Source organism: Geotrypetes seraphini, chromosome 6 (assembly GCF_902459505.1).
Source record: "Geotrypetes seraphini chromosome 6, aGeoSer1.1, whole genome shotgun sequence".
NCBI classification, from domain to species: Eukaryota; Metazoa; Chordata; class Amphibia; order Gymnophiona; family Dermophiidae; genus Geotrypetes; species Geotrypetes seraphini.
The window spans coordinates 123,803,199-123,818,386 of NC_047089.1; the positions used below are offsets into that span (position 1 = coordinate 123,803,199).

At 43.8% G+C, this 15,188-nt stretch overlaps 1 protein-coding gene across 2 annotated transcripts in view; it reads left to right on the forward strand.

The window, feature by feature from the left end:
• FGF14 (fibroblast growth factor 14) overlaps positions 1–15,188 on the forward strand; it is a 449,431-nt gene that overhangs the window by 387,415 nt on the left and 46,828 nt on the right. For both annotated transcript variants that reach the window (XM_033949590.1, XM_033949591.1), the window contains one exon: positions 2,455–2,653. In XM_033949590.1, the coding sequence (XP_033805481.1) occupies positions 2,455–2,653 (199 nt within the window). The remainder of the gene's footprint in view (positions 1–2,454; positions 2,654–15,188) is intronic.

Consider the following 15,188-nt stretch of genomic DNA (forward strand, 5'->3'; position numbering starts at 1 on the left):
CCTAACAATGAAACAATCAGTAAGACGATTAGAAAGAATCTGAAAAAAAACCGGAAAACTGTCAGACCGAAACAACTGGCGATCCAACATAAAACTCTACAAACAACAGATAAAAGAAAAACGTAAAACTTTTTACTCATCCAAAATTAACTCATCTAATACTAGCTCAAAAGGAGCCAATACAAAAGAACTGTTCAAAATAGTTACAAATTTATTTGACACCACACGCTACACTCAACCCATGCCTAATACCAAGCAACCCTCAGCAAATGATCTAGCACATTTTGATTCAAAAATCAAAAACCTAAGAAATAACTACTCGACAATTGTTGCATACGAACATCAATCAATTGATATACAAAGAAATGAAATACCAGTGGACATGATCTGGAGTTCCTTCCACAATTTAGAATGGAATAACTACATCAAATTATATGACAAATACTCTAAATCATACTGTGTCCTGGACTCATGTCCCCCAGAAATTATGAAAGCAGCTCCATTAGACTTTAAACTATCTCTATTGAATTATCTAACCAATAACCTAAACAATGGAAAATTCCTCATTAATAATGGTCATATTATAATAACCCCGATCCCAAAAAATTGTAAAGAATCATCAACATCAGTAACCAACTATAGACCAGTAGCATCTATTCCTTTTATGGTAAAAATCATGGAAGGATTGGTACACACCCAACTAATGGAATATCTCAACCAATTCTCTCTTCTGCACGATACTCAATCTGGTTTTAGGCCTCTGTTTAGCACTGAGACAGTAATTGTGGCTATCCTGGACAATTTGCGTTACTTGTTCAGTAAGGGCCTCAACGTCCTAATCATGCAATTTGACATAAGCTCTGCCTTTGACTTGGTGGACCATGGAAAACTGTTACAATGCCTAGATGCAATTGGAATCAGAGGAGAGGTACTGAACTGTTTTTGAGGTTTCCTTATATCACGTACCTACCAAGTCCGTTTTAATCACGATCTCTCTGACACATGGAGCAATCCATCTGGCGTGCCAAGGGATCACCACTATCCCCTTTGCTCTTCAATGTTTACATGTCCTCATTGGGTGCACAATTGTCCCAGTTGGGGATAAAACAATTTAGTTACGTTGATGACTTCACGATAATTATCCCATTCACTAACTCTGTCTCAGAAGTCACTCCCAAAGCAACAGAAGTACTAAATCGAATGGAGCAATGGATGACTGAATTCAGACTAAAACTAAACTCAAGAGAAAACACCCGAACTTTGTTTCTCCACCGGTTAGAGGTTGTAAATTTAAAAAAGTCATCACCAACATCTTTTCTCACATTAAGCAGCACTATGGGGTAAAGATCTAGAACAGGGGTAGGGAACTCCGGTCCTCAAGAGCCGTATTCCAGTTGGGTTTTCAGGATTTCCTCAATGAGTATGCATTGAAAGCAGTGCATGCAAATAGATCTCATGCATATTCATTGGGGAAATCCTGAAAACCCAACTGGAATACGACTCTTGAGGACCGGAGTTCCCTACCCCTGATCTAGAACAATTACTCGTGCCTACTACTTATAGGGAATTCAGTAACCACCTAAAAATACATCTGTTCCTGAAATACTTAGGAAGCCAACCTATACAATCTTAGTCCTCAACAAGCGATCTCTAGAACTGTTAGTCACTAAGTCTGTACTTTGTTTATTCCACTCAATCTGTAACATCTTTAATCATTGTAAACCCATAGAACTTCACGTCCTGCGGTATATAAATTGTTATTATTATTATTGTTGTTATTATTATTATTATAAGGAGGGTTTGGGAACTAGGGAGCTAATAAAAGCAAGCTTTAATTTCTGTGGGAATGGCCTGGAACTCAGTTCCATCACTTCTTTTGAAACTTGAGTCATTGGGTTCTTTTGCTCCAGTCCCTTCCTTAAGGAAACCTGCAGGAAGAGGGGAAGTGTTGGGGGGAGTGGGGTTGGATGAGCTTGGAATACAGTAGAGAACAGTTATTCTATTCCCTAATCTAGGCCCTCTTCTCCTGTTCCTCCTGTTTTGGTCCACCTACTCTCTCCCCCAGCCTTTTTGTCTGCAAATTAAGCCCTGAATAAAATCTTGGTCTCAATGATGAGGTCCAGGAGCATCTGGCCATAGGTCAGTGGCCTGATTCTCCCGGGCAGTATGAATTAGTGCTGCTTGCAAGGTTGATCACAAGTACTATAGCACTATTCATGTACCACATGAGTCACAAACATTATAGCACTGATCTATTGCAGATTAGTGACTCCAATGCTAAATTAAGGTACTATAAAAGCTCAACTTTTACTGCATCTTAATTATCCGTGTGTGAGGTAGATCTTAAAAAGAGGAATTAGGGGAAGAAAGGACACTATGCCAAGGAGACAGATTTCAGCATTGTTGCTTCCCTTACTTTTGTTATAGTGTATCCTTTTTTTCTCTCTCTCACAGGAACTTTTCACACTGGAATGCAAATTTAAAGAATCAGTTTTTGAAAATTATTATGTAATCTACTCATCCATGCTATATAGACAACAAGAGTCTGGTAGGGCATGGTTCCTGGGGCTCAACAAGGAAGGCCAAATCATGAAAGGAAACAGGGTCAAGAAAACAAAGCCAGCAGCTCATTTTCTACCCAAGCCATTGGAAGGTAAGTTTTGCAATTTACAATAACACATACTGTTTCTGCAACTACTGCAAACCTTCTTAAGTGGAAACCTTTGACTTTGATGTAGAAAATGTTTCTCGATCTTATGGAAACTCTGAACCATTAAAAAATATGTTGATGTAGCATCATTTTGTCTGCTAGTTCAGTCTTCCATCTTATGTATGCTCGACTATTGCAATATTATTTATTTGGGTACATATAAGAAAATACTGAAAAGGCTTCGAGTTATTCAAAATTCAGCAGTTTAGCTGATTTTTGGTTACCGATGGAGGCAAGAGGTTTGTTTACATTTTCCTCTATCTGTTTTAAATCAATATTTGGTATGGCTCCTGAGTACCTGGTCTCTCATTTTTTTTCTAGACCGTTTTAACAGGCCTACATGCAGAATCCATATGTTTGCTTACCCAATAGTAAATGCTTGTCGCTTTAAAAGATTTCTGTATAGAACTCTTGCATTTCGGGCAGGCAAATTGAATGACTGGTTGGGTAATATTATTATGGGTGCTTCATCTTATTTTACTTTTAGAAAATTAATAAAAACACAGTTTTTTGATCAATTTGTAACCTGATTCACTGTTTTCAATCTTTTATCTTGTATGTATTTCTGATGATTTGTATTGTATTTTTTCACTGATTGAGGCGGTTTACAATGAAAAGTACTGGACAAACTATTATGGCTTTGGCGGTATACAAGAATAAATTATTATTATTAATCAAGTATCTAGGTTAATTTTTCATGTTTCCATTATACTCGCAGGAAAAACTTAAATAAGGCTTTCTTTTACGAAACCACAGTAGAGGTTTCTACCACAGCCCAAGGCGCTAAATGCTCCAATTCTGCTCCAGTGCTCTTAAGAATTCTATGAACATCTGAGCATTTAGCACTCCTGGTCATGGTAGAAATCTCTACAGCGGCTTAGTAAAGTTGGGGAAAGGGGTAAGTTAGTATCACTGGAATGTTGCTTATTTTGTAAGAGCTACTAATTTAGGCCATTTTTTAGAATCATATTTGCATGTACATTATGGCATTTACAAGTGCATGTCTCAAGCACATATACTATAAATCAGTGTTTCTCAATCTGCGGTACACGTACCCTAGGGGGTATGCGGGCCGCCTGTTGAGGGTACACGAGCTGACCGCCGATTCCTCCCTGCCACCCACCACCGCCCGCCACCACCACCCACCCGCCGCTGCCACCCGCCAGCTCTATTTAATCATCCCCTGCTGCAACTCCAGGCAGGGAAGAGCCAGGCACATGCAGTGATTGCACACCGCTGGCCCACAAGCCTTCCCCTGACGTCAATTTTGACATCGGAGAATAGGTTCCGGGCCAGCCAATCACTGCTTGGCTGGCCCGGACCTTCTCTCCAACGTCAGAATTGATGCGGGAAGGCTTGTGGACTGGCAACTTGCAATTTCTGCACATGCCTGGCCCTTCCCTTCCAGGAGTTGCTGCAGCAGCGGGGGATAATTAAATTGAGCTGGCGGGTGGCAGGTGGTGGTGGTGGTGGCAGACCGGGAGGGGGGAAGAGGAATTGGCAGTGGGTCGGCTTGGGGGCAGGCTTCTGCACAGGTCGGCTTTAGGGGAGGGAAGGAGAGAGGAAGGGGGTGGGACAAAGGCTGGAAGGCAGTGAGGGGGAGGGGGCATGAACTCAGGACACAAGGAAGGGAGGGGGCATTAATAGGACAGAAGGAAGGGAGGGGACATTAATCGGGAGGCAGTGAGGGAGAGGGGGCACTAACTCAGAACACAGAAGGAAGGGAGGGGCATTAATAGGACAGAAGGAAGGGAGGAGGCATTAATAGGGAAAACAGTAAATGCAGCCATTTTACACAAGGGAGGGAGGAAGGGGGCACTAACTTGGGACATAGGAAGGAGGGAGGGAATTGAAAGGGACAATTGTTGGGCTTGAGTGTGTGAGTGAGAGGGAAAGAGATGGTGCACATGGGGAAAGGAAGAGGAAAATTGGGCATAGAGAGGAGTGAGGTAGAGATGCATGGGGAATAGAAGAATGAGAGGGAGAAATGTTGGATATGGTGGTAGAGAGGGAACAGAGGGATAGATTGAAGGGGATGCAAGGGGAGGAATGTTGGGCATATTGATGGAGGGAGATATGTAGCATGGTGTTGGAGAGGGGTGATAGAAGGAGAAATGGGCATGAGGCTGGTGGACAGTGGTGAAAAATGCTACATATGATTTGGGGGATGAGAGAGGAAGAAAAGTTGAAGTCCTGGAGGGACAGAGAGAGCTGTTGGTTGGGGAATGGAATGAGGTCTGGAGAAGAGGATATGTGCAGGAGGCAGAAAGAAATAAAGAAATATTGGATGCACTGTCAGAAGAAAGTGCAACCAGAGACTCATGAAATCACCAGACAACAAAGGTAGGATAAAATATTTTATTTTCAATTTAGTGATCAAAATGTGTAAGTTTTGAGAATTTATATTTGCTGTCTATATTTTGCACTATATTTGTCTATTTTTCTATAGTTGTTACTGAGGTGACATTGCATATTTTAAAGCCATCTGCCTTGACATCTTTGGAAAAAAAAAACTGAATATAAATGATAATTAACATTTTCTCTGCATACAATGTGCTTTGTGTTTTTTTATTTTGTGATTACCATTATGTATTAATAAGATTATATTGTGTGTATATATGAAAAATGGATGGAGGAAATTGCATTACAATTAGTATTATTATTATGGGGTGGAGTCAGGGGCGGAGTCTGGGTGAGTCGGGGTGGAATTTGAGCAGGTCTAGGGCGGAGGTTGGGTGGGTCTGGGATGGAGTTTGGGTGGGGTACTCAGTTGGTATTTGTTAGGCTTAGGAGGTACTTGGCTTGAAAAGGTTAAGAAACTGGTATAAATAAATACTGATTTCAGAAAGCTGCTATTTACAGATGAAGATCTACTTCATGCAAAGATTTCAAGGAGGACTTTGAACATAGTTTGGGCTTAGCTTTTACTAAAATATACATATGTATTTACCATTGTATAAAGGCAATTCATGTGTATACGGGAAAATGCCTGTATTGGGTTGTACAGCAGATCAAAGGCTCACACAAATTTTTATTAAAAAGTACTTGTTTTGCTAAGCATTTTTATCAGGTATTAAATGAGTCATTTTCCTTAAACTCATGTAGGTTATTTCCACCTCCAAAATGAAATGAAGTTAAAATTGTGACTTTACTACTTAATTGGTGGCACTTATACCTACACGTAAAAGTTAATAAATCATCACTTCCGTGTGCCAATACTTTCTTGTGGAAGCTGCAGTGCTCATTCCATCGGAGGCAGTGGACCACCTTTTTGTTTGAGGGACCCAAGCTTTGCCCTCAACTCACCCATACCCCTACTCCTACCCCACTCTGCTCCAATCCCAGCACCTCTTTCCTTATCTACAATTCCATAGTCCCACATGGCATCCAGCATTTCTCTTCATCCCTAGTTCTCAACCTTCCCCTCCCCTACCTCCCCCCATGAAGCCCAACATCTCTTTTGTTCCCTCCCCCTGTGGTGTCCAGCAGTTTTCCTCTTCCCTACTCCTCAACCCCCATCCCCGCCTCCCCTGGTGATGCCCAACATCTCTTTCATTCCCTCCCTTGTAGTGTCCAGCATTTCTGTCCTTCCCTTCCTCCCCATGATGTCCACTTTCTTTTTCCTCCACCCAAGGTCTCCAGCATCTTTCTCCTTCTTTCCTCTTCTTCTTGAGACATGTTTATTTCCTTACCTCCCTCTCTCATGCTACAACTTGCAGAACAGGCACCAAGACTAGCATCTGTGCTTGCTGAAGAGTGGAGGAGCAGCCTAATTATTAGTGCAGTGGGCTTTGATCTTGGCAAACTGGGTTCAATTCCCACTGTATTTTCTTGTGACTTTGAGTAAGTCACTTTACCATTCATTGCCGAGGTATAAAACTTAGATTGTGAACCCACCAGGGCAGTGGCGTACCTAGGGTATATGGCACCCGGGGCCCATAATTTTTTGACACCCCCCCCCCCAATGTAAAAAAAATATTTTTTGTAATAACCATGAAACTGAATAAATGGTCATAATAGAAACAGGCAGTGAAAATTTTCTTTTATTGAACCTCATATATGTAACCATTATTCTAAACATACCATAACATAACATAAATTATGTCTGAATTGTCATGACATCAGAAGTACATATGGAGTAGTTGCAGGTGATGCTTGGGACAGTTCTGATTGTGTTAGTTCGGTTTTATGTGTTTTTTGAATAGAAGGGTTTTTATTTCTTTTTTGAAGGTTTTGTAGTTTGTGGTCGAGGTCAATAGGTTGTAGAGTTGGGGGTCGAGTGTTGCAGCTCGAATGGCTAGGAGGTTGTCAAACTGTTTTTTTCTTTTGACGTTTTTGGTTGGAGGGTGCGTGAGTTCTTCTATGTCTGGTTGAGGTGGATTGAATTATTTAGCTGAAGAAATTAGTTACCCCCCCCCCCCCTTTCCACACACATTAATTCTCTTCCATTTTTGTTCCCATTATAAAAAACACTGATAAGTTCTCAGAAAAAAAATACATTAAAATAAGAAGTGAAAACAAAGGCCCCTACAGATGAGAACATAACATAAGAATAGCCTAACTGGGTCAGACCAATGGTCCATCATGCCCAGTAACCCATTCTCATGGAAGCCAATCCAGGTCACTAGTACCTGGTCAAAACCCAAAGAGTAGCAACATTCCATGCTACCGATCCAGGGCAAGCAGATGTTTCCCCCATGTCTTAATAACAGACTATGGACTTTTCCTCCAGGAATTTGTCCAAACCTTTCTTAAAACCAGCTACGCTATCTGCTTTTACCATAACTTCTGGCCACTTCATTTTTAAGCTGAGATCTTTCCTTCCAAACAGAGACTTTGCTAGATGTCAAATACAGCACAAGGTAACTTCACACGGACTTAGCTGTGCAGGAAATGTGAATCTCCTCATACACCCACCATATAGTGCAAAAATGTGCAAAGGTCTGGTTTTTTTCTTTCGATCACTACATAGACTAATGCCACACAAGCAGCGCTGTTACAAACATATTCTGTAGGTCAGTGCTAAGGTTAACAAAGTTTCCTTCCTTGGACCAGAAGGAGATACTGACAAACCACTGGAAGAGATCCCAAAACAACTACCCAGGAACAACACCCAAAGACCCACTCAGTGTGTGAACCAGTTGAGTGGAGTGGACTAACTGGGGGGTGGAAATGGGCCCGGAGTTTGCTCAGCAGAATTTCCCAGATCACCTCTTCCTCTCAACACATTGATACGCTGCCGCCACCACCACTAGGAACACCTCAACGGGTAGGCCAGCAATGCTATAAACTTTATAAAACACATTATTATATTTTCTTATAAAGCACATATTTTAACTGAACTCTCTGACATCCTCAGCCTTTCCATTCACAAAAATAGAAGGAAGAAAAGTTCCCATTTCCTGCTGTCTCATGTCCCCGGCCTATACAATATTTTTCTTCTGCAGAGTGCAGACCCTTCAAAAATCTGACCAAATCCTCATTTCACTTGCATTATAAAGTACTGAGGATGCCATCTCTCCCCAATCCCAGGTCCTAAAGTCTAAGACAGTAGCGCAAACTAGTACTGCCAGATTCAGGAAAAAAATTTTGATTCGATTCAGCCTATTGAATTGGTTTATCGATTCGATTTTCCTGCCCAATTGGGTATTTTTTTCAAACATCCTGGTGGGTTTATTTTATAGCTTTTTCAACCCCCCCTTTGGCTTCTCCTAACCACACTGGCGCTGTGGTGTAAATAAAATAAAGAAACAAAAAGGACTTTTCCTCTGTTAAATCCTAGCTCACATTTGCGGTCTAACACCAGCTCTGGCAGGATACACATTTCAAATCTGACATATTGTAATCACAAAACAGAAAATAAAATTAGTTTTTCTACCTTTTTGTTGTCTGGTTATTTTTCAAATCTTGTTGGTCCAAGGCTCTGGTTGTCTTCTGATAACTTGTTTGCCAGGGTTTCCTTCTTTCTTCATTCTCCATGCTAACCATCCATCTGCCATCTCTGTCCTCCCCTTCCGTTTCCCTTCCCTCCCCCGGATGTCTGGCATCTTTCCTTTTTTTGTCTCCCTCCACAGATCCACCTTTTCTTAACTACCCTTTCATCCAGCAGCTCTCCCTCCTTCCCCACCACCCCAGGGTCCACCATCTCTCCCTTTCTTTTCCCAACTACCCTCCTAACCAGTATCTCTATCCCCCCCCACACCATCCCTTGTGTTCAACTTCTCTCCCTTTCTGTTCCTTCCCTCCCTAAAACCCATGTCCATCACCTCTCTCTCTCTCCTCTATTTTCAGACCCATTATTTCTTCCCACCCAAAGTCCGGCATATGCATGTCTCTTTGAACCCCTCCCCCTTCCCTCCGTGTACTTCTACACCAGGGTCCCCCCTCCCCTGAAGGCCTATCCTCCCCTTAAAGGTCTGCATCCCACCCCTGAAGGCCTGACACCCCCTTGAAGGCATGCCTGCCTGCTCCCCTTGAAGGCCTGCCTCCCTGAAGGCCTGTCCCCCCCCTTGAAGGCCTGCACCCCCCCTGAAGGCCTGCGCCCCCCCGAATGCCTGCATCCCCCTCAAAGGCCTGTCCCCCCCCTTGAAGGCCTGCCTGCCTGTTCCCCTTGAAGCCTGCCCCCCCTGAAGGCCTACACCCCCCCTCAAAGGCTTGCCCCCTCTTGAAGGCCTGCACCCCCCCGAAGGCCTACACCCCCCTCGAAGGCCTGTCCCCCCCTTGAAAGCCTGCCTGCCTGTCCCCCCTTGAAGGCCTTTCCCCCCCTTGAAGGCCTGTTCCCTTCCTGGAAGGCCTGTCCCCCCCTAAGGCCTGCACCCCTCCCGACGGCCTGTCACCCCCCTCCGAAGGCCTGCCTGTCCCCCTTGAAGGCTGGTCCCCCCCGAAGGCCTGCACCCCCCCAAAGGCCTGTCCCCCCCCCCTTGAAGGCCTATGCCCTCCCTGGAAGGCCTGTCCCCCCTAAGGCCTGCACCCCTCCTGAAGGCCTGAATGTCCCCCTTGAAGGCCTGTCCCCCCCGAAGGCTTGTCCCCCCTTTGAAGGCTTGCCTGCCTGTTCTCCATGAAGGCCTGTCCCCCTGAAGGCCTGTCTCCCCCCCCCTCCACAAGGTCTGCCTGCCCGCCCCCCCCTGAAGGCCTGCTGCCCCCCCCCCCCACTACCTCGAAGGACCGCACGGCCCCACCACCACGAAGCACTGCTTATTCCCCCGGCTTCCCCGCTTCATTTTCCTGGGGAAACAGCCTGCAGCAAAATGGCACAATGCCAGCGATCTTTGCTTGCTTCGGCTGTTTCCTCCGCCGCGGTCCCGCCCCTCCTCTGACATCAGAGGAAGGGCGGGACCGTGGTGGAGGAAACAGCCGAAGCAGGCAAAGATCGCTGGCATCGCAATCTTTGTTTGCTTCGGCTGTTTCCTCCGCCGTGGTCCCGCCCCTCCTCTGACGTCAGAGGAGGGGCAGGACCGTGGCGGAGGAAACAGCCGAAGCAGGCAAAGATCGCTGGTATCGCGATCTTGCTGCAGGCTGTTTCAGACGCGACACCCGGCGCAGGGGGTGGGGAACCGGACCGGACCAGGAGCACCCCCTCAGGGCTTGGCACCCAGGGCGGACCGCCCCCCCCACGTCCCCCCCTTGGTATGCCACTGCACCAGGGACAGGTACCTGCATATACTGTGTATATCTAGTAGTACTATAGAAATAAGTAATAATAGTAGTACCTGCCAGTTCTTATTCCCTCTGCATTGACTGACCATGATGTATTACAGTTCTGCCAATAGTATCACTGCCCCAGGGGATGGAGTTAAGGAAGAAAACCCATTATTGGCAGGGGGAAGGGAGGAAGCAAAAGAAATGGCACCTGTGGCTCCCCCCATTCCAATGTGTGCCATTCATTTTTTTCAAAGTGTATATTTGCAAAATGACTGCTTCTGCAAAACATACCAAAAAATGCAAGGGCGCTTCTGCTAGTATTAAGAGAAGGCTCTGTGACGACACATCCTTTTATTATGTTAATCAAGTTTTCTATTCTGTCTTTACCTATTCAGTTCAAGGTCAGATTACAGTATAAGGGGCTGGGCCAGATTACCCAGGAGGTATCCGTGTAACAGTTTAGCAGGGACATTCAATGTGATTATAGATACAATTACAATAACTTCATAATTGGTTCATTGTCATACCCAGGGAGCTACATTGACGGTTAATAGGAAACCTTTTATCCATTTACAATTGCAATTTCTTTATGGTTGACTCACCATCTTGATACAAATGAGCTTTTAAAAGTTTTCTAAATCTAAGATAGTGACCACAAGATCATAATATGATTGGAAGTTGGTTCCAGCACTTTACTAATTGATATTGGATGGATAAAGTGAATTGCTTCGTGGACTTTATGTTGTTTCATGCTGGGAATTTGAACTGCAGCAGGTTTCTAGTGGAATATCTATTGGAAGCGCTCTGGTGTAGAATGGCTAGTTCTGCTAGGTAAGTGGGAGCATTACCCATCAAAATCTTAAAAGCCATAATGCCTAGTTTAAACTTATTTCTGGTGGTGATGGGCAACCATAGTAGTTTTATATAGGACGGCTGTAAGTGTTCGGATTTCCACAGTTTGAATATGAGTTTAATTGCTGCATTCTGGATTAACTGTAAGTGGGTTATTAAAGCTTTTGAGCAAATAACTACTGTCACATTACAGTAATCTAGTTGAGATAGGATTAGGTATTGTACTAAGATTTGGAAAGCTCCTATGCTGAAATATTTTCCAATGAGTCTTAATTTTCTCATCACGAAGAAAGATTGCTTGATTTTTAAATGTACTATAAGTGATGTTTCATAGATAGGCAGTTGTCTGTTTCCACTTCTAGTATTGAGTACATCCTGGCCTATATGTCTCAATTTCAGTCTTTACATTCTATATAAAACAAGGCTACATAAGAATAAGCTTACTAGGTCAGACCAATGATCCATCTAGCCCAGTATCCCATATTCGTGGAGGCCACTCCAAATTATAAGTACATTTCAAAAACCCAAATAGTAGCAGCATTCCATGCTACTGTCCAATGTAAGTCTCAACAACAGACTATGGACTTTTCTTCCAGGAATTTATCCAAACCTTTTTTTAAACCAGCTACATTCTGTTCTTACCACATCTTCTGGCAATGTATTACAGAGCTTAAGTATTCTCTGAGTGAAAAAATATTTCCACCTATGGTTTTAAAAGTATTACTCTGTAACTTCATCAAGTGTTCCCTAGTCTTTGTAAATCTTGATACAGTAAAAAATTGATTCACTTGTACCCGTTCTACACCACTCAGGATTATGTAGACTTCAGTGATAACTCCCCTTAGCTGTCTCTTTTCCAAGCTGAAGAGCCTTAATCTTTTTAGTCTGTCCTCATACGAGAGCAGTTCCATCCCCTTTATCATCTTGGTCACTTTTCTTTAAACTTTTTCTAGTACCACTATATCATTTTTGAGATAAGGAGGCCGGTTTTTGGACGTTTTTCTCTTTCGATTATGAGCCCCATAATGGATAACTACAAAATTAAACTACACAAAGCACATTCCTACCACAAAGCATTCATTCCTACCACAACTCTTGGCCTTGGTCACACATACAGAACACAGATAACCCCTATGCAAATACGGGACCACAAACTAAAAGCACTAATACCGTGTTTCCCCCCAAATAAGACCTTTCCCAAACATAAGCCCTAGCATGAGTTTTAAAGGTGCTCCTGATATAAGCCCTACCCTAAAAATAAGCCCTAGTTAAGATCGACCCCTGAAGCCCACATGTATAAAATTCACACCTTCAAAGAAGTCAAGCAAATTTGTGAGGCAAGACCTCCCTCGGCTGAACCTATGCTGACTCTGTCTCATTAAATCATGTTTGCCTACATGTTCCACAATTTTAATTTTTAGGAGCAATATGTTTATTAATTATCAAAGAAGAACAATACACACTATGATACATGGTGGTCAAATGAATACATGAATACCAACAATCTCCCGAACTTCATCACATACCCTAGTGCCCGCCCACCCACCCCCCTTCCCATCCCATACCCCTACCCCTGACAACCAAAAGCACACAAAAACAGTAAGTGAGAAACATTCTCCATTCCAGAATCTAGTTCAGTGTGTTATGTCATACATTAAGCAGATGGCTTCGAGCTCTAGGGGTCAAAGTGAGCCAAAAGGGCTCCCAGCAATGACTGAAAGCACGGTCAAGTTTTGTGTCCAAGGAAGAAATTTGTAAATGTTCCATGGAAGCCTGCTGCAACATCAAGGTATGCCAATGAGATAATGTAGGAGGATCCGAGGAAATCCAGCAGTGCAAGATCACTTTTTTCCCCATCAACACCGCGTGAGCAAGAAAGCTCTGAAACTCTCTCGGGTAAGGGAGCGGCAGATGGTCCAACGTGAACAACATAAAAGGGCTGAAGATAAAATTGTATGTCCACATATTCTGGATGTGTCCTCGAATCTGCTGCCAAAAGGTTTGCACCTTCATACAAAACCAAAACTGATGTCCAAGATTGGCAGGAGAGTAAGAACATTTGAGGCATTGATCGGAAGCACACATCTTAGCCCGGAACAAATATGATGGGGATCTATAAAGACACAGCAAGAATTTGTAGTTCATTTCAATCAAAGTCGCACTAGGTGTCAAACGAGCCGTTTTAGGGATCGCTCTCTTAACCATGTGGGCTGTCACCTAAAGACCACTTAGCGGCATACTTCTCATAAGGAAGCTCGCCCATACTTTCTTGAAGATGCTGGTGATGGAATCTCATGGGGATCAATGCCTGAGCAGACAAACTCAAAGCCTCAGAGATGGACTCCATCCACCGATCAGTAAAAAAGTCCCGTGGCAAGGATCGGACATAAGAGGATAGCTGAAGGTAAGAAAGCCAGTCGTTCGCCTTCCAACCATGATCCCGTTTAAGGTCATCAAAGGATTTCAAAGATCCATCAGAGCGTACCAGCTGGAAAACATAGAGGTTAGCATCGTCAGTCCACACACTGGGTGATGTAAGTGCTATCCCTCAATGGTAAATAAGGAGTCACCTGAGGTGAGATTCGGAGTTGCTGACACAGAAGTTTCCAGACGCTTCACAGGGGTCGCAAGAAGAGGTCCCTCGCGGAGGAAGTCTTTGGAGGCAAATGTTGTACATGCAGCAGGTAGCTAAAATGAAAGGGAGCACAAAATGTAAGTTCCTGTTGGGAAGCTGAGAAGTGACTAGTCCCTCGGAACCAGTCATATGTGTCTCATCTGGCACGCCTGGGATAACATCCGAAGGCTTCACAATCCCAAACCGCCCAAGTCCTTAGGACGTGCCAGATGAGTTAAAGACAAACGTGCTCTCTTGCCATTCCACAAGTATTTTTGTAAACACTTTCCAATAAGTTTATCATGTTTAGCAGATAACAAAACAGGTAGCATTTGAAACACATAAAGCCATTGAGGCACCAATACCATATTATACAATGCTATTTTCCCCAACAATGTTAAGGGATACACCCTCCAGTTCTCTAATTTTTGTAAGGTAGAACAAACGAGAGGGTCTATGTTGAGAGCATATAGGGCTGAAAGGTCAGGGGAGATAGTAACACCCAGGTATGTAAGAGTTCCCAGAACCCATGCCAGAGGGAACGCACCCTGCCACTGAGTCTGAACTTCTGGGGATAAGGGCAATAAATACCATGGATTTCTGTTTGTTTAATGCCAGGCCCAAGTATTTGCTAAACTCATCAAGCAAGTCCAACGCTCTGGGAAGAGAAACTTCGGGATCCCCCAAGGTCAGCAAAAGGTCATCAGTGTACGCCAAGACCTGCAGTTGAGAATCTCCCTCCAGCAACCCCTTTAACACATCATCCCGCAAAAGCGTACGAAGAAAAGGATCCAAGTACAAAAGAAATAAAAGAGGGGACAGCGGACTGCCCTGTCTTGTGCCCCGGGCTATCGGAAATTCAGGGGAGCGTGAGCTGTTCAACAAAGCACAAGCTGTTGGGTCTGTATAAAGCAAGTGTACCATCTCTAAAAACCACCCCTCAAACCCCATGTAGGAGAGTACCCGAAAAAGGTAAACCCAGTTCACCTGGTCGAAGGCCTTAGCTGCATCTAAGCCAACCAGAACTCCCCGAAGACCAGCATCCCTGGACCACTGCAGCGCCGTAAGTAGCCTATGGACATTTAGGACAGAGTGGTGATGTGGTACGAATCCTACTTGTTCAGGGACAATCAGTATAGGCAATAATGTGGCCAGGCGATTAGCTAAAATTTTATCCAGAATTTTGATATCAACATTGATTAAAGAGATGGGTCTGTATGATTCAATGTCCGTCCCAAGTTTTCCCGGTTTGGGTATTAAAGTTATAAACGCATGATTGGCTCCTGAGGGGAATTTCCCCGCTGTAAGCGCCGCAGAGTAATAAGCTTCCAAAGAGCCACAAAGAGCCACAGAAAGCAATTTATAAAACTC